Source organism: Hypomesus nipponensis, chromosome 4 (assembly GCF_054491055.1).
Source record: "Hypomesus nipponensis isolate SF chromosome 4, ASM5449105v1, whole genome shotgun sequence".
NCBI classification, from domain to species: domain Eukaryota; kingdom Metazoa; phylum Chordata; class Actinopteri; order Osmeriformes; family Osmeridae; genus Hypomesus; species Hypomesus nipponensis.
The window spans coordinates 15,599,817-15,624,451 of NC_140364.1; the positions used below are offsets into that span (position 1 = coordinate 15,599,817).

The 24,635-nt window shown below is 44.3% G+C and overlaps 3 protein-coding genes across 5 annotated transcripts; 1 reads left to right on the top strand and 2 right to left on the bottom strand.

The window, feature by feature from the left end:
* Positions 1 to 10: 10 nt before the first annotated feature.
* Positions 11 to 4,053, bottom strand: LOC146295834 (sodium channel regulatory subunit beta-1-like). The gene is made up of 7 exons (XM_084697014.1): positions 3,520 to 4,053; positions 2,590 to 2,841; positions 2,209 to 2,375; positions 1,666 to 1,903; positions 1,152 to 1,293; positions 712 to 786; positions 11 to 518 (listed from the first exon to the last, which is right to left on the bottom strand). The coding sequence occupies exons 2-6, from the start codon at positions 2,636 to 2,638 to the stop codon at positions 717 to 719; spliced, it is 666 nt and encodes a 221-aa protein (XP_084553140.1). The 5' UTR covers positions 2,639 to 2,841; positions 3,520 to 4,053; the 3' UTR covers positions 11 to 518; positions 712 to 716.
* A 537-nt stretch (positions 4,054 to 4,590) lies between these two features.
* zbtb22a (zinc finger and BTB domain containing 22a) lies at positions 4,591 to 9,012 on the top strand. Its single transcript, XM_084697015.1, has 4 exons — positions 4,591 to 4,735; positions 5,035 to 5,238; positions 5,568 to 6,354; positions 6,441 to 9,012. Exons 1-4 carry the CDS (start codon positions 4,730 to 4,732, stop codon positions 7,445 to 7,447), a joined length of 2,004 nt encoding a protein of 667 aa, XP_084553141.1. The 5' UTR covers positions 4,591 to 4,729; the 3' UTR covers positions 7,448 to 9,012.
* On the bottom strand, positions 8,385 to 13,135 carry LOC146295836 (myelin basic protein-like). Of its 3 annotated transcripts, XM_084697016.1 has the most exons (7): positions 12,866 to 13,133; positions 11,972 to 12,073; positions 11,532 to 11,558; positions 11,195 to 11,215; positions 10,609 to 10,679; positions 9,991 to 10,074; positions 8,385 to 9,636 (listed from the first exon to the last, which is right to left on the bottom strand). In XM_084697016.1, exons 1-7 carry the CDS (start codon positions 12,971 to 12,973, stop codon positions 9,456 to 9,458), a joined length of 594 nt encoding a protein of 197 aa, XP_084553142.1. In that variant the 5' UTR covers positions 12,974 to 13,133; the 3' UTR covers positions 8,385 to 9,455. The 3 variants fall into 3 exon arrangements, with proteins under 3 accessions (XP_084553142.1, XP_084553143.1, XP_084553144.1); XM_084697017.1 differs by lacking the exon at positions 10,609 to 10,679 and having other exon boundaries at positions 12,866 to 13,129; XM_084697018.1 differs by lacking the exons at positions 10,609 to 10,679; positions 11,195 to 11,215 and having other exon boundaries at positions 9,448 to 9,636; positions 12,866 to 13,135.
* Between the last annotated feature and the right edge of the window lie 11,500 nt (positions 13,136 to 24,635).

Here is a 24,635-nt window from a genome sequence, read left to right on the forward strand (position 1 = left end):
AATAATTCCAATCGTTTTTATTTCACAGAATATACATCGTACATTTTAAGATTTGAATTCTCGTTGAATTGACGTCTAGCAGGACCAATTAAACTGGAAATACAGTCCAAGAGTGCATCACATTCAGTTAAAAATGACCTTCAATTCATACTGTTTTGTGCAATGTGTTAGTCATTTATACAACACATGGAAATGGATTATGTGATGGATTCAATGTGATAAAGCATTCATTGATAACCAGTCATATCCCCTATATATGCAGTACTAATAAATGTAGCATAGTTATACATATAGTTTCAACATCAAAAACATATTGAGCCATAATGATTTGTCGTCTGAATACAGTGTGCTACATGCCTTTATGTGTAGGACTGAACATGCTGGTACCATGCTCTCATTCTAGCGTGTGTCAGTCACAAGAGGGTTTATATACAGGAGGAGGAGGGGAGGTGTATGGTCCAGGGTGCGTGTGTTTGAAGGGGCGGTGGTGGAGGTCTATGTACGGATCCAGTTGAGCCCTGGAAACAAAGGGACACGTAAGGCCCACTGGCAGAAGGCTCTCACAGACATGACGTATGGATCTGTAGATCAGTTTGGTCTTCTATATTATAGACTTGCTTATGAAAGTAATCAGACCCTTCATACACCTTTTGTTGTGTTAAAGACTCAATTAAAATGTTGACACTCCGCCTGCAGGCTCTGGAGACATACCTGGGTTATTCTGCAACTTGGACCCCTGCACAGTTATCTTTACCCTCCGAGGCTATAGCTAGATATTCAGCATTTCTGGAAGAGAAGAGGGAGAGAAAGGATGCTTGTCATTGTGCACCTAATCAAAACCAGACTGAGATAAAGACAAACACAGCCGTATAAGAGCATAACATGTATATTAAAGGGAGGATATCAATTAGAACACAAATCTCTGGATAACAAACTGTAACTGAAACAATTACCATAGAAGAAATGCAGGAAATGACACACAAGGAAATGATCAGTGTGGAAAAACGTAGTCTCGAGAGATTTCACAAGGAGAGGGAGAAACAGGCTGTCACAGGGCACAGGGGCTCTGAGACAAGAGACTAAAGATAGGACAGACAGAGTGACTGGATGAAGGGGGAAACAGAGAATGAGGAACAAAAGGCTGCACTAACGCGCTCTCTCGTAACGCTTCTTCCCCTGCGGCAGAGATCTTCCTGTAGCAGTAGATCATCTCGATGAGGAGCCACACCTGCAGGCCGATAATGGACACGTACATCATCACCTCCGACACGATGGAGGCTGTCCCTCTGGTGGCTGCAGGGGGAGGGGGAGGGGGATCAGAGCACTCAACAACAGAGGCTTCCAGGAAGCACTCAACCATTTACCCCACTCCTCTCTACTCACTCCGGAAATGAGCCAACACATCTCGCTGCATTTTATAACCCCAAATGCTCTTACATCTTTTTTTATTGATTCATTTTTGAGAGGGCAGTTTTTATGTTTTAAGTGAAGTGTGACAGACACACAGCAAAGGGCCCAGGATGGATCAGAGGCCAAGATGCTTCGGTGGGGCCTGCATGGCACGCACACTGACCTGCTGAGCTACTGGGGGCCCCGCCCCGACATATTTTGCACCTGTAAATCTTACACCTGGCAGGAGGGATGATGTGACTGGGGCTACCACACCTTTGGCCACCACGGTGAGGTGGATGATCTTGGTGATCTGGATCTGGTATTCGTAGGCGGGGTAGGTGAGGATCCGGTTGATGAAGCAACGGTAGGTTCCTGAATCGTTGAAGGTGACGTTAAAAAGGTAGATGGACGCATCCTGAATGTCTGTGCTCTTCTTGCTGCCGTTCCAGTCCAGCCGCTCCTCAAAGCGCTCGTCAATAATGGTGGGGCCCTCCTCATTGTAGTCGTATATCTGGTGGAACAAAGACATGAGGTCTAGAGTCGTTTTCGAAAATTATTAATTATTCAAAAATGAAAAGAGTTAGTGACATCCTGAGGACAGATCTTTCTTTGAGAAAGGCAGGGTGCTTGTCCAGAGGAAGCTAAGTCACACTAGCCAGATGGTTGTAGGCAAACCGGCTCTAGCCTTTTCAAACGAGCACTGCTGCACTCAGCAGAATGTGCTCTACTGCGGCGGCCTGTATTATGTTAGCGTGTCGACAGTCAAATGATCTTGGCAGGTATTTGCCGTTATTGTTGGTACTTTCAGATACTCACATGAGCAAAGTCATACTCTCCTTTGGCCTTGAAATACCACTCGATTGTGGCCGAACCCTCCACCTCGCTCCTCATTTTGCAGGAGATGCATCCCAGCTTGAACCCTCTTCCAGCCACCGCCTCTGTGTCCGAGTCCACTTCTGCACACGCTGCATGGCTCAGGGACACTGCTCACGACAGGGAGAGAGACAGTCAACACACGCTGCATGGCTCAGGGACACTTCTCACGACAGGGAGAGAGACAGTCAACACACGCTGCATGTCACATATAGGTTTGTGAATGCGGAGATGTACATGTTTGGTGGCCAATGTTAAACTGTTGTAAAAAGCAAAAGATGAGTTGTAGTGAAGTAAACATTTCCACTCATGAGGTCCACTCACCAAGATGGGCTCCAAGCACGGAGAGGAGAAGTACTTGGGCAGCAAACATGTCTTTTGCTAACAACAGGCCTCTGAGCTTCGGATGGTACAAGTCAACAAGTCTACTGGACTACTGGACTGGTCTGTAAAATGTCCCTCAGGGGCGTCGCCCATAAAGATGATTTGGAAATATGGGATAAGGAGTCCTTGTTCTCCAGACGACCACAGGAAGTAGGGTTTGAATTATAAATGTCAAATATTTCCAATCAAATTCTGAATAACGATTTGAACCAAAAAGACAAATTCATATGTTAAAGTGTTTTTTTCTTTTAGTAAGCCTTTTTTGATACCTTTAATAAATGTTCTACATGCAATTTGTAGCCTACTTAAATTATTGTCTGCTTCTTAAGTTAATGATGGATGTAGAAATTCACAATACAGACATGCATTAGAAAATGGTCTAGTATCTGTTGACAAATATATTTGATATAGAATGTATTGTAACCACTAGAAGTGCTTCAGATCTTTGGCTCCTAGTTCAGTTTAATGTCGAAGACAGTTTTTTTAAATTTAGCACAATCAATTGTTGTTGTGTTTGGACAGGCCTCTGAGTCACTAGTAGCGCGGTTCTGTCATTTTAACAGTGGGATTTACATGACCAAAAAGGAACACCTTGGATTTGGACAAATCTAGTGATCACACAGTGTTTACAAACCTATGTTATAAGGTTTGATCTATTTCCCGAGATACTAATATCTAATGACCAGAAATCAGGACACACTAAAAGCAGTTCCGGTTTGGTTTTGATCTCGGTAATAACGCAACTATCAAATTCCATCCAGGATGCACCAGATTAGTGCACAGGGGGCATGGATTTTCTGTGCTTTTAAATGCGTTTATATAACTGTCAACTGGAGGCCAAAGTGTTGCCCTTGCTTGAATTTGACGTACCGTGGTTAATCACATGCCATTGCATTGATCATTGTGTCACGAAATAATACAATGCCTATATGAAATAGGATAGATTACAATAACCCCGTTTTGTTACTGAGCGCTGCAAATGGTAGGTTTACGCTCGATAACGCAGCCTGGTCATAATCGAACTGCATTGTCATGTATTCCCAATAAAAGAAGGTCCTGACGTCGCCTTTTCCCAAGAAGTCCAGATATTTCCCGGTCTGTCATGAATCCGTCCTTCGGAATAAAATATCCTCTTATCCGTCGAGCAGATTATTCCTTCAAATATTCACCTAATAACTCCAGATTTGCAGAATACGTCTCCACCGGAATGGCATTGTGAATCATTAGCCTACAAAGTAGCGCCTACTTTACAGTGCGACCACAAATATGAAAGTAAGGTGTCCACAAAACAAATTATTTCTCTCGTTTGATCGACAAAGACGAGTGAAACTCAATCATTGCATCCCGCGCGCATCTGTAGCCTAGCCTACGACGATGCTGCAGATGCACTGCGGTAAAATGCCTGCGAGTAAGCGAAGTGCGCTCGCTGGATACCCTTGCCAATATGCCTAATTTACGCTTTTATTGAGCAATGTTTTCGTGTGTTCGATAGCCCAGGACAAGCCTATATCAGTATTCCATTAGATGTAGCCTATGACATTTTAATTTTCAACAATCACACGGTTATTAGAAACCAGATACAGACAAGTGATAATAAATACCCTAGCGGTAGGTGGCAGTAATGCACCCCATTATTTTAACTAAACTGCCAGGTAAGTGAATTGGCCTGATGCCAACTCTGATATGATATTCTGCTATAGTTTGGGATCTTTGGAATATTCATGCCTAGAGACGACGAGTATACGTAGATTGCAAATAGACAGTTTAATATGATATTGAATATCTCATTGGCGGGTCTGTAAGCTACTCGATGCTACATTTTCCTATCAAGATTAGAGGACTAGTTTTAACTCCAAATGAGACAATATTCATGTAGTCTCATGACTTTTATTTTGAAAAACCTGCAAGGGATCAACCGGAAATTAGCTTGCTAACTGAGTGTAATACCTTGCTCCTTCTCTCTGGGGATTGTAGCTAGGCTAGCTAGCAAGCGGATAGTGTCAATTTATTTCATTGAACAATAAACAGCTACACACTGGACGGATAAATAGCTACATTCGAATATTTGGACCTTCATAAAATGGAGGTAATGACCCACGTTTTGTATAATAAATAGTAGGTTGGTTGCCAGCTAGCAGTTTGTGACCCCTAGTTTTTGACTAGCTAGCTCTATGGAACTTGTAGCTAGTCTAGTTTTAAATACAGTGATTTCCTCATATTGTCATTGCTTTTGCGTATTAAATGATCGATCTCCCGCCGTGCCTGTACTGTCGTTTACGAACTAGTTCAAAAGAATCCCGCTTGGTCACAGTCTTGACATCGTAACCACGGTGAAACGAGTTATCTTCTGTCAACTTCGCATCTACCTTGTCTTCCCCTCCACAGGCCCCTTCAGACAGCGGATCCCACGTCCATGCTGGTTCGGTCGTCCAGGTATGTTTCCCTAGTGTCCGGACAGCAGTTTTGGACAGTCTGAACCAGCAGCGACTTGAAGGGAGGCTATGTGACCTGTCTATCCAAGTACAGCGGCAGGTGTTCAGGGCCCACCGGTGCGTGCTTGCTGCCTCTTCGCCCTACTTTCACGACCAGGTTTGTTCTTGTGTTTTAAACGTTTGAGACAATAGGTGACTGTGGATGGTTTTGGCTCACCAAGTGTCACATTAATGAACCTGACTAGTGGCACAAAGGGAGTTTACTAAACATGTAAATATATATGAATTATACAATGCACAGATGTTGCATAGGCCAACGAGAAGCATCAAGTTAGTACATATTACCAGGTGGTGGACATGCAATAAATTATCACATGAAATCCAGCAAGTTTCAAGCTTATAACAGACCAGTTGTCAACATCCAGGGGAATTCAAAATAGGTTGGGCGAAAAGGCCAGTTGGTCACCTTCATGTTCACGTCATCAGGTGCTCCTCAAGAACGTGACGACCGTGTCGCTGCCCTCCGTCATGGACCCGGTGGCGTTCGAGAGCGTCCTAAGCTCCGCCTACACGGGCCAGCTCAGCATCCTGCGCGACGACATCGTCAACTACGTGACAGTGGCCAGCTTCCTGCAGATGTGGCACATCGTGGACAAGTGCACAGAGATCCTGAAGAGGCCGCGAGCCTCCGCGGAGCCCGGCCAGGGAGACTCGGCCCCCGGCGCCTTGTACCCCGCAGCCTCCTCCAGGCAGCAGTCTCCCAGCAGCACGGACTGCCTGTACGTGGAGAGGGAGGGGAGCAGGAAGGACAGGCGCACGGACACCCTGCCCCCCTTAGCTACCTGGAGGAGGCCCCAGCAGTTCCCCAGGTGCGGTCGTCCCAGGCCGTCTGCTCACCCCGCTGACTCCCAGCTCGTGGGGCCGGGAGGGGAGAGCGACTACTCCAGCTGTGACGAGGTGTGGATGACCAGCAGCAAGGCCTTCAGTCACGACGGGAGAGGAGGGAGGCAGGACTACGGCCACCCCTCCACCAGGCCCCAGGGGGAGCTGCCAGGGGAGGGACTCAGGCTGAGAGTCAGACCCCGACAGAGAGACCCTCCCTCCGCCTCAGACAGGCTGAGCGGCAGGGAGCGAGGGAGGGGGGAGGATGGAGGCGGTTTTGAAGGCGAGTCCCAGGAGAAGAAGAGGAATGAAAGGTGGATCGAAGCGGATGAAGGAGTCGGAGAAGTTGAGGCGGAGAAAAGTGTGTGGTCACACCGGACTGGACATTCTGGTGAGCCCTGTTTGTGTTATGAATAATCAGCGAATTCGTCTCAATAGTTTGTTTCTTAAAGTACATGTTTTTTTCTCTTTATCCAGGTGACTTCGGCATGACAGTACCCCAAGGTGGTGAAGGACAGGCGGAGGCTAAAGTGAATCCAGACGTGTTGCTGAAGAAGGAGGAGCGTGAGCAGCCCCGTGGAGGAGGAGCCCCCGCGGGGCCCCTGGGCCCTCTCTCCCCCAGCTCCACACCCTCACATCGGGTACCGTGGCAGGCCGGCTCCTGGTCCCAGCAGGGAGCCAAGCCTCAGGACAGGCCGGAGGTGGATGAAGACGAGGAGGAAGAAGAAGAGGAGGTTGACTTTGGACGGTTTGCTGACGGTGCGTTTGGTGGGGACACCTATGATGAGATAGAAGATGGTACGGGCCAGGTTTCCCAGAGGCCTCTGCTGCCTGCCTCTCCTGACGACAGGGAGTTTAACCTGGGGGGGCCGGAGATGGACTGGCCCTCCTCAAACATGGGCCAGCCTGGCGCCGCCAACCCCACCTCCAACCACCACCTCTCCTCATCCTCTGCCATGTTCCCTCCCTCTCTGTCTCCCCCAACCCCCCACGCCGGCGCCCCTTACCGTGGCAAAGTGCATTTCTGCCACTGCGGGAAAGCGTACACCCTGAAGAGCATGCGGGATCGCCACGTCAAGATGCAGCACCTCAACCTGCGGCCGTTCGGCTGCCTGGTCTGCGCCAAGACCTTCAAGATGAAGCACCACCTGACCAAGCACCTGAAGACCCATGGAGGCCTCCGCCCCTACGAGTGCCGGCTGTGCGGGAAGAAGGTGATCTGGAGGGACAGCTTCCTGCGGCACCAGGCTCGCTGTGAGAGGCTCACAGCCACCTACAGCGACATCACCTCCGCTTGTAACAACACCGGCACCTCCGCCGAGATGGACTACGGCTTTGAGGAAGGGCAGGGCTTCCTGGCTGAGGGGGGGCAGGTGAAGGTGGAGGAGACTGACTTCCAAGGGGAGGTGGAGGCCGGGGTGAGTGGGTTGCTGGGTGGAGAAGTTGCGGGTGTGGACGCCCTGGACCAGGACTCTGGTGAATGAGGACTGAGAGCATGTTTAACAGGTCAATGGATTAACTGATGGAGATGGACTGACCCACTTGAGATGGACTGGCCCACTTGAGATGGATTGGCCCACTTGAGATGGACTGGCCCACTTGAGATGGACTGACCCACTTGAGATGGACTGACCCACTTGAGATGGACTGGCCCACTTGATCTCAACAAAGGAGGATCAAGCTGGTTGAATTTTAAGGACTTAGGGATGCAGGAATTACCATTCATACATAATAAACATTTAAAATCAATATACCCCTTTTTTATGGAACTTTGAATGTCCTACCTGAAACCTTTAACCAAGATAAAGGACCTACAATTCATTTTAATTGGATCAAAATATTTTTGTTGCCTTATATTTCTACACAAATTATGTTCCAGATCAAATATAAATTATGGATTTGAGAGAGTATATACATGTCTGTGAGTCCAGAAGGAACTATCATGTTCTGATCTAGAACTGGAATCTTGTAGTTTGATGTTTGTGAAGTTACTGGAAACCCAGATGAAAAGAGCAGTCTGTAAATGTATTTAAATCACCAAAAAGACAGTTGCACATTATACATTTGTTTATTTATTTTCCTGATTAACTGCTCTAGACTAAAACATTAACTCTGTAGGGATAAAATAACGAATTTATAGATGTTGTATGTGCAACAAGAGCTCACAAATGTCCATTATTATTAGTGGGCCAGTGAAAATGATTTGAGATCATAAGCAGAGTGGTCTGATTGGGGCTGGCTAGACAATCTGAAGTTGTTTTCTCTTTTGAGGTAGAATCCTTTTGGGGGGAAAGTCTTAGTTCTGCTTGTTGTTTTACAAGAGAAGTTTGTACAGAAATGCCGTTGACGAAATCTAATGTGAACTGACCAGTGTGACAATATGCCCTGGTTCACCCCACCGTGTACGCAACACTTTAGTGGTCAAAGTTACATTTTTACTTTATTTCTGAGAAAACATGGGCAATTGACATATCTTTATTTCCAGTTAGGATGAAGAGTACAAAATGTGGCTACACAGTTTACACAAACACAGCAGTTTACATGGTTCTGTCATGTTTCTTTTTTTTAAACATTTAGCACCAGGTCAGCACCCTCGGATGATTTTTTTTTTGTGTGTTTCTTTTTTTTAATGTTGTTTTTATTAACAGTTTCATTAGACACACTCTACCGACGTGAGAGGTAGTATCATTAATGAGGCACACAATCGAATGGAAACCTTTCAGAATTACACCGTCCACTTGCACTATTAAATTCCTTACACATGACTTTGACCCCTCAACAACATCGTCTGACCATCTTCATAATTCTATTCAATAAGCCTCTCAACCATGTCCATCTCTAAAAGTAATTAAAAAAACACGAAAGGATAAGAGTTAGCAAAGCTATTTCAGTATTCATTACCTTTTTATCAGTAGGCGCTGGAATGCTGTTTGTTCTAAGAATTTGATAGGCTTGTATGACATAACTGTACAATCATGACTCAACAAAGACAAATGGAACAAAGACAACAATTCTATTAAAGTTATGAAAGTATTACAGTGCATTAGAATCTATATTGTTTGTGTTTGTTTCACATTAAAATTTCAAATGCACAAGCCAGAACCTCATGACAACATGCTTTTCACATAACTATTTTTACATGACAAAAACAATGACCACAAACTATTTTCAGCTCTAGATTTCACCAACGCTGACATACAAAGTAAAACCCTGGAGGAGGCAATTAAAAAGCATCACTAAGGAACACAAATCTCACAACAATCAACAAACACATCAAGACAGGTCATGGACATCCCCTTGACAGCAGATACAAGCACTGTCAGAATAAAAGTTTGAGCAGTTACATTAAATCATTTTAGCGTGTCTGAAAAGAAAGACACCGGTAGAACCATGGAGACAAAAATCTGTAAATATGGTCTTTGAAAATATTACAAGGCTGAACTGAACGTTCTCCCCGAATGACCCCAGCAGGCTTGGAGTGCCAAGATTGTGTCACTTTCTAGAAACAAAGGAGGCGAGTGTTAGCTTGTTAGTGTTTGGGGTTGAGACCGAATGGAGATGTGTGTTCTCTGCCTCTGTAGCTGTCTGTGTGGGGTCCGTGTCGCTGTCTTTGTTGCGGAGATCAGAATATGGTACTCCAGCGTTTAGGGGGTGAGCGGGCCTTGGTTTCACCCTGTAAACCGCATCGATACTGTTTACTTATAACAACTCATATACACAAGTACAATGCAGAAATGCAAAATATATCGCTCCTGTATGTCTAATAGATTATTTAGATGTTTTTCTCCAAATTATATACACTACAGAAATAATACATAGGCCCTCTGTATAGAAAATATGAGTAAAGACGTGTGCAAAAATAACATTGGATATATAGGCTTTATAATTCAAGTTAAACGGTCAAACATCCCATTTCGTGACATTTGGAGTTAACCCAAACGAGAGGTGACCATAACAGTTTATCGGGAGCGCTTCTAACAACTAGAGTAAAACATCTTTTTAAGTGAGGCGAAGGGTACCAGCTCACCAAGTTGAAGATTCGGGACAGAGTGTTTTGGTCTCTGCGACGTCTGAGCGGCGATCTCGCGCCCTCCGGTCGCGGAGACGAGGCCTAGAACAAGAACGTATTTAAAAACACGTGACCGACACAGCAGCTGCGTATACTATCGCAACAGTTGTGACATGGAGTGCGGCATAAAAGAGGACACAAATATTTCGAACGATTCAAAAGACATACATGAACATAATACCACGTTATTCTGGGCCTTGTTTTTGATACCACACAGTATCAAAGAAAGAAAGATATAAAGACAGACAGTTTATAATCAAGAGAATAGTGACGCCATCCAAACATTTCCTTAAATTCAGTTGTCTGTTACTGTAAAATAGTGGCATGAATGAGATGGGTTTTCGGATGCGTTACTGTAAGACAGTGGGACACAAAAGCCCGCAGGAAATCCAGACATCTAACACACAACATCGCTCCAGATGGCCCACTCTGGGAACAGGAGATGGAAGGATTAAATATGACAGGAAACAGTTGGTTAGTGAGACGACATTTACTTTCTGTTTTTTAAAAACAGATTTGAAGTGGTGGAAGAAGGTATAGTGTTGAAATGCAAGGTCCCTGAGATAGCATCTTTACCGGTGTCGGTTCAGAAATGGTCGGGCAATTTCAAAGTCATCAAGATAGTCATCCAGAAGCAGTGACTCAGTCTGAATTGAAGCAGAAGTCATATTGAGATGTATGATACACCCGTACCCACCAAAATGTCAAATTGAAAATGTTGAATTGAAAAATTACTACTTTGAAAGGAAAACAATATTTGGTGTGTATGCGTGTGAGAAATGTAGCCTATATAACATGGCATGAGAATAAACTAAAAACATGATTTTTTTTCTCAATGCAATTTGAATTACCCAAATATTTAGATTGAAATTCTTTAAATAAAGCAATATGTTCACCTCTATGTCTACAATCAAAGCTACTGTATATGATCTATTTTCTCCCCAATATAATTAACTGAGTATTTCTCCTTGAGCAAATTCACTCATGTATGAATGTAACAAGGAAGAGGAAGTAGAATTGTGAGAGTGGCAGGTTAGGATTAAGAGAAGAAGAACAGCAACAACAACAGACCCAGATGAGCTTGAGACACTCAGAGGAAGTCAGAGAGCTGTGGAGGCAGGTTGTTAAAGCATGTTCCAAGATGGGGGTTTGAAGGACCTACCAAGCCCAAGATCTCCCTCCACTGCACATGGAAGAGAAACAGAGAGGATCAGCCATGAGGTCAGCTGGACGAGGCTGCCCCTGCTACAGGGCTGCAATGACTCTGTCACAGCACCCTCCCAAACTAACATGGCAGAATGGGCGTGAGGATTAACAATATAGCATTTTTATCATGAGATTAGCTGCAGGAAGTTGCCACTGTAGTTTATGCGATTTAACTCATGGTATTTATAAATCATAAATCATACCGTCTCATCCTGTGGTCAAAAAATAAGGATATTAATCCTTACACATAACACATAATAAAAGTGCTTGATGATGACAACAATGAGACTCACCCTGGACTTGGGTTGAGGAGTGGACACCTGGGAACACAGCAGAAACACAGAACAACTCACAACAGGTTCAGATGCAGGGATGTACTGTTGTGAGGACTAAGTACTTGGTAAGTCCAAATAAAGTTCCAACGGACATTAAAGTTCCTCTTTGTTCCTTGACTCAATAGGTTTCCAGCACTGTTTAAAATTAAAATTGGAAAAATGCGACCCAACCCTAACTAGTGAACTGAAGTTTTTTGAGGGTGGTAATAAACTGCATAGTAAAGCTTGATGGTAGAAGTAACACAATATATTTACCTCAGTAAAGTAAATCAGATTTTTAAAAACTGAAACACAAAAAACTGTACTAGCCTGTGCCACTGGGAAAAGTAAAGGTAATCTACCATATTACCCGTAATTCTTCAACAACGTTTCTTGTACGTATCTCGGATAATACTCACAAAGCTCCTCAAGAACTGCATTACAGCGTTGTCAGCGCCATGACGACGGGCGGAGGCAGCCGGCCGCGGGGGGGCGGTGGACAGGTGACCCCGGAACGACCCCTGCAGAAACACCAACATGTTTACAAGTAGACGGGTTGAACAAAGTGATCAGATTTGTCTGTTAAATAATTTATCGTCGATGCATTAAAATCTGACTTTATGAAACCCTAATACCAGTGACCAGCTGTCAATTTAAAGAAGGTTAGTTGACTTGGAACAAGTGGCACCAAAAAGTTTGTAAAGTTAAAATTGGAAAAACACTGAAATGCATTAACTTTACAACACTTAAGAATGTTACTTAATTGCATCAATCCTTAGCATGTAAAACGACTGCAAAGATCTGTTCATAGTTTGACATACATTTTAAAGTTGATATTGTATTTCCTTATAACAATTCAGAATTTCATTTCTCGGACCTTACAGACAATTATGTTTCATGTCAAATCTGGTGCACTCATGCAAAGTGCACTTGCGTGAAAAAGAATCACAGAAAAAAAACAATAACTTTGATCACCAAGGGAATTTCTATTGCGACTTTGTCTTCCGGCTGTCGAGAAAATAGCATATCCTAAAAATTACATTTGAAAAGAATGTTTTCGGAGACAGCCCATGTCAGTAAGGGTTTGAACCACTTGCATCATATACGCAAACTACGAGGCAACAAAATAACTGAGTAAGGAAGTGTAGCAGCCAAGAAGTTTTCACATATAATTAAAACAAATAAAACAGTCTAATTCCTAAGTTGCTTTGAATGCCATCATCCACCCGACCTGACCACCATGACCCAGAGCAAGTACACTTCACAAGCCATCAACCCACACCCCATCAACCTGTGGATCCTCCAACCCCCACCTTGCTCCTCGCTTTCTTCTTCTCTCCCCCAAAGAACGTGCCGATCTGATCCAGGAGGCCGGGGCTCTTCTTCTTCCGGCTCTGCCCTGAGGTGCTCGCTGTGGCCATGGCGTACGGTGCTCAGCCTGGGTGGGGATGCCCGCTCCTGTTCGCTCCTGTTCCTGCCGTCTCCAAAACGCACTCCGCTAAGCGAGTCCTCTACTGCACAGTCCTAACCCCGCTCTGCCGGCTCTGTGCCCTGCTCTTCCTGGGTAATGTGTGCCGCCCAGCTGACGTGAGGGGGGGCCGGGTCCCCTGTTCCGGGGCACCGGGAGAGAGGGCTGGAGTCAGGTGGTAGGAGGCGCAGGAGGCCGCAGGGAGGGCACACAGGGCTCTGGCTCGCCTCCAGAAATTCTTCTGACCTCCAGAGCCTGTGGAGTCAGTCACTGCCGTCCGTTGCGAGGGCCGGCCATTGTTCCCCTCTTCATCTGCCCCACCCCGCCAGCAGGACAACAAGGCTGGTCTACAAGCAGGATTTGGGGTTCCAATGCAAAGCAGCTTTCCAGCACTTTGAAGGCATTGTTCTAATGGACCCGTGTGTCTTTTAGTCTTTTCATGATTATATTGGGATGTAAGTTCCACCTTACTGTATGGATGGAGAGTTAGAAAGGGCAAGTCATGATGTGACGGTGCTGAGGTTTGGAAAAGGATCTCCTGAAATAGAGGACAAGACAAAATGATATTTTCTGGAAACCATGTGTGTTGTTTCACATTGCTATGATACACTGTTTAACAAACAATCAAACGATACATTAACTACTAGTTAGTTCATCCTTTTCTATAAACCTTTACTGCATCTACCATGAACCACAGTAAACCCTCCCAACTCATTGATATATTCCATCGTGCAGCAGAGACCTGACAGTGTTGCTCTATCCATGGCGGCTTCGGTTGCAATAAAACAAAGCTGATCCTGTTTTAGGATGAGTTGTGTTACAAAACACACTAGCATTAGCATAATGATATTCCAGAACAGACGCCTATTGTGTTTGATAGTTTGTTCTTCATGCTGAAACAGGGAAAGACCTGAAATATTCAGGGTCTTGCAAGTTTTCTCACGCCTCAAGACTCCAACACTTTTATTTCAAAATCAAACTGAAAACTGAATGTTAACACTGTTCAGTCAACCTGAAATATCATGAAAATAATTTAAAAGTATGTAACCATAATTGTGAGGGTCTACAAGTCTAGAATCATTGGCACACACCAGTAACACAAATTTGTGGGAAAACCAAATCAGAGGTGACCAGTTGCTTCAAAATACCAATCCTAATCCTATTCTCTGTCTTCTCTAATGTGACTATACTAACAACCAAACATAGCAGGAACTGTGGCATGCAAGCACAGTGTGTTCAGACTGTCCCAACCACGTGACATGGGACAGGCCCACAGAAGCTGTGAAACGTAACAGCCAAGAAACCGTTTCTGACAACTCAGAAACGTCATGTTACATTTCCCAGTTCTGCTAACTGGGTGTATGGCTCGTACACGCGTGCCTACTTACTACAGTATGTGTCTTGGACAGAGCACAGTCTCAACGTTTCTTTGCCGCTCTGTAAATATAGATGGATGGAGGAGCCTTCAGAGGGAGACGTGTTGGTCCACTCTGCCCAGTTTGTCACACACACAGACGCCCGTCTGTGGTCCAGCAGGAGAGAGGGAGAGGGCCCCAGATCGGCTCCCACTCAGCTGACAGAGACAGAGAATGCAGGGAGTGGGTCAAGCACAGTGCATTCGCCCTTGTGTCAGAAGACTCCTTACTTTGTTCTTTTGGCCGGCGGGTCTAAAGAGAGGTTGGGGGAAGACAATGGTGTCCATGGAAGAAAAGCTGTGGGTCTCAAACTCATAAATGTGTCCTTGAACCATGAGAGGAATGTTGGTCTAAACCAAGACACCCACTTCAAATGGCAGCTGAGAATTTCCTTTTTCACAAGGCTCAGTGTGCCTCATCAGCCCACCATGCAGGCAGGCAGGGAGAAAGCTTGCCTCTGTTTCCTGTGGTTAGGGAGAACACTAGACGTTGTTTGGCAGGAATCACAACTCCCTGTTTGTCACAAAAAGTTCAACAATTGTGGTGTCAGGAAATGAGACAGTTTCAACGGGACGGCTGTGAAAAGGCTTCAAGGAGCCCTGAAGAAAATACAAGTTCGGTTGGGTTTCTGATGTTAGAAATATAAATTCAGTTGGAAAAGTCGGTTGTATAAATAGTATTGTGTCCTGATGTAGGTGGCAGATTTAAGTTGAATATGACAGTTAGACAAAGATCTTTTTTCAGTATTGCTTTGACATATTAAAAGAGTCATTGCTGGACGTTGGACTCACTAATCACACTGAGTTAATTGAATTTAGGCCCATCAGAAAGACGTTGGGTGTAAAAAGTGTTGTGCATGTTAAAAAGTGTGTGTGTTATTTTTGGGTCATTTGACGTCTTGACCAGAATGCAACCAGAGACATTACATCCTGAATGACAAAATAAAACGAAAAGTTGTTCAACCTTGAAAATCTGTTTCTCTAAAAAGCAAGGACTAAGCAAGTGGCAGTTAACTTTGAAATACTTGACCATTTCATGAGGGGATTACATGATGGAACAAGATTCGTCCACTTCTTGTGATGGCTTATATCATAGTAGCCTAGCAACAAAGATATTATTGTGACAGAAAAACAAATGGCAGCATTATGCCCTAGCCCATTACACAGGCTGCTGTAAAGTATTGATGAAATAGCTGGCTTTCTACCACAAAGACGCTCATCTGGTGTCCAGCCAAAAGGATCAGTCTGAGGAGACTGTGAGGGGAATCACAGACTGTGTCACAGACTGTGATGTCTCACAGCAGAACCAGAAGAACCACAACCTGGAGAGAAGCACCTGGACACCATTTAAAGCTACAGCTTCAACTTCAAGTTTGAAAAAAGCAAAAAAAGTTGGGCCCAGGTCAAGCTGGGCGTTGGGCCCAGGTCAAGCTGGGCGTTGGGCCCAGGTCAGGCTGGGCAATGGGTCAATGATGTCATGATCTGGTGGCGGTCATGGACTCTCCGAGTGCATGAATAGGTCACGTAGGGTGAGATCAACAACTCACTCACCCTGTAGTTTACATGACATCATCTTGCATTTGAAGCTTAATTCGTTTTGCAGATGCTTTCAGATGCGGCAAGCAAATGGTGCACATCAAAAGTACAATAGCACATCATCAGGGACATTGTGAAATGAATTCATGGCTGCTCTGATCTGAATTATAAGATTATTTGTCATGTGTTTGACAAAGTGTTGTATAAAATGACATATTACTACATTTATTAGAAACAAGCACTGTACACAGTAGCAGCACTGAAATATCTAACTACACCAAGCAACTCATTCTGAAGCAACTACATTGGAACATAAAATAGTATATATGATTTCATATTTTCCTTGTTCCTTACATTACCTATCAATTAGAGAAACATTCCTGAGATGGGTTGAAATCACACAAGTTCCCTTTTGCCAATCACTACAATATATCTAAATTAAGTCACAGATCACCTGCACAGTGCCAGCTGATGTATCTATCTCTGCCCTAAGTGTTCTTCCTTGACTATTATCAGTGTCATAAATACTCAAATCTAACCAGATACATATCAATTATATGCGGAAGGCTGGCGTTTTCATCTATGAAGATGTTTAACAATTTAACAACTGTATTCCTTCAGGATAGGGTATTCATGATGAGAACTGTAACTCTCAGATATGGTTTTGGCAGAGTTTAGAGGAAAACTCATCTTTAAGAACTGTTCCTCTTCCTTCTGGTCTCCCTGTCTCCCCCCCCACCCCTCTACCCTCCCCTTCCCCCCTCCACTCCACCCCCCCGCCCCTCTACCTTCCCCTCTACCCTCCCCTCCACCCCCCCACCCTGTCAAGCTGAAGCAGAGCTGAGGAGCAAAGACAGGTATCAGGCCTCTTGACTGCAGATGGGGAAGGTTTGGTTGTCACCTCTTCTGATTAATGACCCTGTTGAAACACGTCCAGCCACAGTAGAGGTCCATGTTTTTCCCAGCGTCCATAGAGGCCCATCTCTTTGTCCTGCTGGGATATAGTGTCAGCGAGCCACTGCTGTTCACCAGATAGAGATAAAGATTTACTGTCATCAGAGGCCAGATTAAAGCGTACAAACGCAGACATTGATTTCTGAGAGAAAGAGAGAAAGAAAAAACACTTTTTGGGAGGAAACTAATTTCCGTCCTGGCGGAGATATGATCAGCTTATTTGGGAGGTGGATAATATGGGGCCCTCTCCCAGAATGATCTTTGAAGGAAGTAAATTGTAAATATTGATTTCTGAAATTAACTGTCAATCTTGCTAGGGGTTTGGGGTGTGTGTATGTGTGTGTGTTAGGGGTGGTGCACTTGACAAAAAAATCAAAACTGCTGACAAATTAGGGTGTATGAGATTGTTGTTGTTGAACAGTCAAGAAGCCTTTCTTCGCAAGCCGCTTAGTAACGGTCGTTCAACTTCATCAGATAACAACTGATGGTAAAAAATGTAACGAGCTGTGACTCCTTCACCGAGATCAGCGTTTGCCTCCAGACAGGCCTTGTCAGACAGGAGCTGGGGTCCACACAGGCTCCACCCACAGGGTTGGTGGGCAGAGAACAAGGTTTCCTGCCTCGCCTGGGTCTAACGGCCAGTTTGATGAGCAGTGGACACAGTAGCGGACTGGCCATCGGGAGAATTGGGAGAATTCCCGAAGCGCCGAAGCGCCGCCGGGATGACAGCATTAAACGTGGAAGTCCCAAAGCATCACACCAGGCACAGAATGTGCATGCATTAGCAGGGCGCTCGCTGTGGTGGCGTATACGGGACCGGTTCTGGTGGGCCGGTCTGGATCAAAGTCCAGGGCTTAGTTTTACTCCCAGTCCGTCCCTGGGTGAACATGGTCTGGGATCATCCTGGTGCAGCTTGGAAGCACCCAGGAACCGAACCCCCCCCCCCAGCTGCAAACATGTTCTTCATCTCCTTGTAACAGTTTCTATTGCCCTTTCCTCTCCTTGAGGACGAACACAGGCACGATTATAAAAACACACGTTAACCCTACAGGTGATCCTCTCCATCGCAATCTGTGTTTTATGGTGAAAATGCCTCTGACTGTTTCTTCTGACTTGATTGAAAGTGAGCAGGAAGAGGAAGGAGTCCGTCATGGGGATCCACAGTGTTACTGCCATGGTAACTGCCCCATCAACCGTCTCAGAGTGATGAGGTGTGCCAGACCAAGGCACTGGATCATTTTTTATTTCATGCCAGACGTTTAAATAGCTTTCTGACCTCATAAAGAATAATGCGGTGAAACGTAAACTAGCTGAAGTATCTGTCTAACCTACAGTCTGTGTGTATTTATTGTTTTCCCAGGAAGCAGGCATATGGTCATGCCAGTAAATAGTTTTTTATTTATGACAGTTGCTGTACGCACACAATAGAGTTTGTTAGTAGAGGAAGTCAGAAAGCATAACTTTACTCACTAGATGGCAGTGCTCTCCTATGATGCAAATCAGTTGCAAATATCTGACACACTTTACTGTGATGGACTCATTCACTCAAACTAATGTAAAGTCCATTTACCTAACCCTAATCTATTTCAGATGTATTGTGCAATGTGCTGTCCACAAAGAGCAACTTTGGTTAAGCGTGTTACACTTTTAAATGAATCAAGTTCCAAATATTCTAGACTCCCCTCAGTGATGATGCTGTTGTCTCTGGGCTGATGGGACCGACTCTTGTCCCCATTGTGACAGAGATGGCCTTGGTGACCAACTGCAGCTCACATTCAGCTGCATTTTGCTGTGAAACATTCAAAAAGCAAAACATAAATAAGGAAGAAAGATTTGGGGTACAGCTCAGTGGTAGAACATTTGACTTAAGTTTCAGGTTCAAGTCTTTTTTTACACGAGTACCTTTTTTTGTCATTACTGTAAGTGTCGTTGTCGCTCACTTTACATTTTCTCAAAATGTTTCCATCAGATGAACTGTGAGACAGACAGGCAGACAGACAGACAGACAGACAGACAGACAGACAGACTGCTACCTTCTCGTAATGACACATCAGGGATGTTTACCAATGATTAGCAGAAATGGTTTCAGTTAATTAGTTGGAGCTACATTTAAGAGCAATGTTTATTGTTCCATTTGCACATTTTGGATGTGTGTGTGGGGGACTAATCGTTATTAATTAGGGTCATTGTTGTTCTGACGGGGATAAAGTGTATGTGTGTGTGTGTGTGTGTGTGTGTGAGTGTGTGTGTGTGTGTGTGTGTGTGTGGATGTGTGTGTGTGTGTGTGTGTAATGTGGGGAGCCCTGTGGCCACAGTCACCAAACTGTGACAAAGCTGCATTACCTTGTCTGATCAGAGCAGTCTGTGATCTATTAGCATGATCTAAAAGCGACACTGGGATAAAGAGGGGACACTCATAAACACAGAGGCTGATAAGGCTTTAAGTGCTTCATTGGTTTTAGATTTCACCTCTACACGTAACCTCTCTTGCTTCTGGGCCAGTTTGTAGGTTTGTAGGTTAATGCATTTTTAAGTACCCACCAGACACACTAAAACGACAATGAAACCCTGGGAATTAATTACGGTTCAACAGTTTGATGATGTCTACATAATACGTTTTATAATATATCCATAGCCAGTAGGAAAAAAATGTTTTAATTTAATTCAAATGAATTCTGTGATAATTAACATACACAGACTTAATAATCCTCATGGTTTTTATTTTATTCATCTCTCTAAGTATGAAGGTCTGTTGAATCTTCAGATGAGGAACGACAGAGAAACAGCTCCATTCAATGTTCTTAAGAGGGCTGCGTTTTGATCTCGAGAGAGGAGGTATTTATTTATATATTTTTTTCATTCCTCGTTCTTTAGGATAATCCCTGATAGAACCCAGGGTTGTCTTGAGTATCCTGGGAGAATTTGATCTCAGCTAAAAGCTGGTATGGGCATGACAAATGCTAATGATGATGTCAAAAGAAGGATACAGGGCTCTTTACTCTGAGGTGCATTTATGACAAGTGGATTTGTGATACATTGGGGGTCCAAATGGTTTCATTTTTCGTAGGTGAGGATCCTTGTCCCCTAGTCACCAAACGGGAGAGGGTTCAGATCGCACCAACACATCTGGTCACCAAACAGGAGAGGGTTCAGATCGCACCAACACATCTGGTCACCAAACGGGAGAGGGTTCAGATCGCACCAACACATCTGGTCACCAAACAGGAGAGGGTTCAGATCGCACCAACACATCTGCAGATGCAACCACTCTGTAACTGACATCAACTGATTTTCAAACAATTCTAATTTAAGTAGTCCTTCAAAGAAAGTCCAATACGATGTAAAGCCTGGACAATTTGATTACAAAGTACACAATCCCTTTTCGACAGTGTACGTAACAGTCGTTTATAAACAGCGTTAATTAAATGAAGGGAACAACTGTGTGATGATTCATGAATTTGTTCTGATTTATAGTCTGTGTGTTTCAGCGCTGACCTCATCAACTGTATTCAGCCACTCCGGTTCCTTTTTCTAACTGACTGTTAAAAGACAGAAGAAAGATCATTATGGGAGAACATGATAGGCCATCAACTACATCCTGGAATTGATCACAATCTATTACGCAGAGTTCCATAGATGGAAACGTTTACTACAAAGCGACCACTGTCATACCTGTTATATTTAGTGTAGCACCTGGGTCAGTGTGTGCGTGTGTGTGTATGTCAGGAAAGAGACATGAATACATATAAGGATGATCTGTTTTGTCTGTCTGCAGTGAAGGGGCGGAGTTGGGGGCACAGTTAGAGGTGGAGTTAGGGGCACAGTTAGAGGTGGAGTTAGGGGCACAGTTAGAGGTGGAGTTAGGGGCGCAGTTAGAGGTGGAGTTAGGGGCGCAGTTAGAGGTGGAGTTAGGGGCGCAGTTAGAGGTGGAGTTAGGGGCACAGTTAGAGGTGGAGTTAGGGGCACAGTTAGAGGTGGAGTTAGGGGCACAGTTAGAGGTGGAGTTAGGGGCACAGTTAGAGGTGGAGTTAGGGGCACAGTTAGAGGTGGAGTTAGGGGCACAGTTAGAGGTGGAGTTAGGGGCACAGTTAGAGGTGGAGTTAGGGGCACAGTTAGAGGTGGAGTTAGGGGCACAGTTAGAGGTGGAGTTAGGGGCACAGTTAGAGGTGGAGTTAGGGGCACAGTTAGAGGTGGAGTTAGGGGCACAGTTAGAGGTGGAGTTAGGGGCACAGTTAGAGGTGGAGTTAGGGGCAAAGTTAGAGGTGGAGTTAGGGGCACAGTTAGAGGTGGAGTTAGGGGCAGAGTCGTGGAGCGGGTAGCAGCTTACCCACTCAGGCACTGGCCTGTCAACTGACAAGGTGGTTGGCTCTTTGTGGCCCCTGTTGTGGAGGTGGTTGGGTGGCTAGACCCTGGGTGTCAAGAGGCTTCCTCACGGAGGCTTGTGGTGAACACCTCTGCCACAAAGCCAAGTAGCTGCCACAGCCGAGATCTGATCTGATCAAGGGTTTCCACCCTCCTCCGTCCAGTGGAAACTCAACACAGCTGCTAAATATGGCTTACAGAGACATGGAGGTGTTTTAAAACTTAAATAAAAATTTAAAACATAAATTCCTAGTAAATAGTGACACAAAAAAGAAGATCATAACAGTCCTATCATCACTTGGGGCAGTTGCAGGTTTGAATTTTCAAAACCGATTGTGATGTAGTCTCTCACTGATGTCTTCAGCTATCATGGCTGAGAGACAATTAGAGTAACAGTTTGAGGTCAACATTTCAAGCTGATAAAGCAACTCATGAAAAGCACTCATGGAGATTATATTTTGATTCACGACTAGCGACTGGTATCACCGTTCAGACACCAGAAACAGAAATAAAAACTACATTGATATGAGTTCTCAAAATTGATGATTTTTTTTTTACGTGGAAATGTCAGTAAGTAATCAAAACATATTTCCTAAAAGCAGTTTTGACAGGAGGTTTCTGGGAGACAAGTTTTTTGGCTGCCCTTCCGTGTCTCGTGTTGTTGTGAGAAACACAAGGGAACAGTGAGCAGGGTAGTTGTGAAATGACACGACAAGCCAACAAATTGCATCACTTCTGGATGAGCGAATGAAGACTATACCCTGCCATATGTCAGTTGGGGGTGGGGGATGAGGGATGAATAGGTCTCATTTCCATGCCCGGCACTCATCCCTCTACCCCCAACCCCTCCTCTCTTCCTACAGAGTGTTCCCCTTGGCCAGTGAAGCGTCACAGAGGAACACGCTCTCACACAACCATCCGCAAACATCAAGAGATACACGTTAATACACGGAGGGGCTTGGACGACTTGGGGCAGGCTGTTGTCTTTTTTGTCTTCACACCAAGCCTGGTGCACCCATGCTGCAGTTTATAGTCTCAGTCACAATCTCACTCAACCTTTTCAATCTTACTTTTCTGCTAGCAAAGTGTGGGTTTTTGAAACTGATCATGAAACTATTGGAATGTTGACGTAAGAAAGGGGGTTCAGAGACAGTGAATGACTGTAATGATTCAGTCATTCCACACAGGCAAATACTCCCTTTCACCTTACATACAGCTAGAGAGTGGCAACTCTTATCTAGAAGCAGTAGACGCTTCGAGGTGACATCATTTAGTTTACCCTCTAATGTAGCTGGACTGAAAGAAGCTGGCTTTGTCGTTCATACCAAAGTAATCAAATGAATCACAACTTCCAAAGCAGAGCCAAGACTGCTGAGGTGGTTCTGGAGCGGGGCGGGTGTGAGAGGAGAGGCCGTTTCTAACATGATTTGGCTGAATGATTTGGGTCATAATAGCCCCGCTCTTAAGGTGGAGGTCTGTGTTTTGAAACAAGCCGGTCAGAAGCAGGAGCAAGCGTTTCCAGCAAAATAAAGAAATAGAAGTTCAAAGGCATGCATTTTTAAACATGCAGTTTTTATTCCAATTCAAACAATGGTTTATAAAATTGTTTTCTATCCTCATAAAAATTAAAGAATGCTTTAGTAATCTAAATAATTTGTAAATTCTAAATGAAGGAGAAAAAATACACAGTGACAGAAATGCACATAAAACAAGCTAGACACCATTCTTATGCTAAAGAAGGAGAGAGAAAGTGACATTCTCAAATATCGTCTTCGGATTGGAGAGTATTTATCCTTCCTCCCTAGTTTTTTTCTCCGTCTGTGATTCATACACACAACATGCGGCACAAAAGCACCCTTGTTTGCTTAATGGGATAGCCTTAATGGAGACTTATATTTCCAGGATTATATCTGTATTCAGTTGCAAATGATTTGGGGGGTGTCTCAATACTCTGTCTCTGTCTATGAATAATAGTATCATTTGAATTAAGTGGACACCTGGTGCTATGGGGCGATCTCCAAGGCGCGCTGTCGACCCGGCATCGCTGCCAACTTCCCTTTTTCCCAGCCTGTCCTTATCCGTCCTACAGAGCATCTGATTTCATTCTCCCTTTGGAAAATGCCACACACTTGTAACTTTATTCTCCCTCTGCAAAAACTTGTGCTGCCCTTAAAGGGAGAGGTAGAAAAAAACGACGTAAAGAAGTGTGGGAGGGAGGAAAGAAATTCTTATCAATCTCCTCTCAGATTTGGGCAAAGTCATTTGGAAGAGGGGTGTTGTGTTTCAGGGTAAACCTCCAATTAAATACTGTACAAAGATAAAATAACAGTACCCCAGCCACTGCCCCATGAAGGTAATAAAGCCGTCTTTTGTTAAGTTATTGTACATTAGCCACTGAGCCATGCAAGGGAGGGGTCGATTCAGAGGGGGCTGTGTTTGTATGCATCCTGCGTCCCCCTCCACACATAATGAGGCCTGTATTTCGTTGTACAAATGTACACCAGGATGTAGGTTCAGAGTCTTCCTACTAAAAAAAGACGTTTTTTTGTAGAAGTGTCTGTTTTCATGAGCACAAATGATTGAAACTCACAAACAAAGCTTTGTTTCAAGACTCACAGATGTACAGCATGGAGTAGCTTAGTCCTTGACACTCAAGTAGCATTCATAGATTTCTGTTTGAGTACAACACCCAATTGTTCTAAATACTTGGTATAATTGAATGTCCATTAATAAACTAAAGCTTTCCCAGGACTATAATTTTCACCAAACAGGACAGGAGCTTCTGTGGTCAGAAGCCAGTGGAACAGGAGGGGCCTTCTCTCCTTCTCAGACTCCGTCAGTTTGATCCTTTCTCTCACTCCGCATTTCCTTGAGGAACGACCAGGAAGTTGTTATAGTCAGAACAACATGAAAGTGTCTTGATTTGTACATTACAGTTCCATGTTTATGACTGATACCTCACAGCAAAACTGGTCCTCAGTTTCCTCATAGCAGAATGCAGAATGTGGCATAAATCTATTATTATGTGAGAGAGGGTCTATGGATTACCTACTTTTGCTTCAAGTGGCTCCAGATGATTGTGTGATTGAGTCAATAATCATCCTCCTGTAAAGCCGTGTGCTCCTTGATTTACTCTTGTTTGGCTGGCAAACAGATGAACCTAATCAAAAGTAATCTTTTCATCATTTCTAAGTTGACATTTCTAAGTTCATCATTTCCATGAGTGTCATGTTGCCCTCACTTAAGATGAGGGCAACATGACTAGTGGACTTTACAAGATGATTTGTGACATGAAAAAGTGTAAAAAGAAAAAGAGATAAAAAACTGAAAGACCATTAACAGTCCACCA

What these genes read in the sequence shown, in the direction of transcription:
- LOC146295834 (XM_084697014.1), bottom strand. Translation starts at nt 2,638, where the DNA reads ATGTTTGCTGCCCAAGTACTTCTCCTCTCCGTGCTTGGAGCCCATCTT. An exon ending in GAGAGTATGACTTTGCTCAT is followed by an intron (nt 1,904 to 2,208) that starts GTGAGTATCTGA and finishes TTGTTCCACCAG; the next exon opens with ATATACGACTACAATGAGGA. An exon ending in GAAGCGTTACGAGAGAGCGC is followed by an intron (nt 787 to 1,151) that starts GTTAGTGCAGCC and finishes CTTCTCTTCCAG; the next exon opens with AAATGCTGAATATCTAGCTA.
- LOC146295836 (XM_084697016.1), bottom strand. Translation starts at nt 12,973, where the DNA reads ATGGCCACAGCGAGCACCTCAGGGCAGAGCCGGAAGAAGAAGAGCCCC. An exon ending in AGAAGAAAGCGAGGAGCAAG is followed by an intron (nt 12,074 to 12,865) that starts GTGGGGGTTGGA and finishes GTGTTTCTGCAG; the next exon opens with GGGTCGTTCCGGGGTCACCT. An exon ending in GGAGGGAGATCTTGGGCTTG is followed by an intron (nt 10,680 to 11,194) that starts GTAGGTCCTTCA and finishes GCTTCAATTCAG; the next exon opens with ACTGAGTCACTGCTTCTGGA.
- zbtb22a (XM_084697015.1), top strand. An exon ending in CGCCCTACTTTCACGACCAG is followed by an intron (nt 5,239 to 5,567) that starts GTTTGTTCTTGT and finishes TCACGTCATCAG; the next exon opens with GTGCTCCTCAAGAACGTGAC. An exon ending in ACACCGGACTGGACATTCTG is followed by an intron (nt 6,355 to 6,440) that starts GTGAGCCCTGTT and finishes CTCTTTATCCAG; the next exon opens with GTGACTTCGGCATGACAGTA.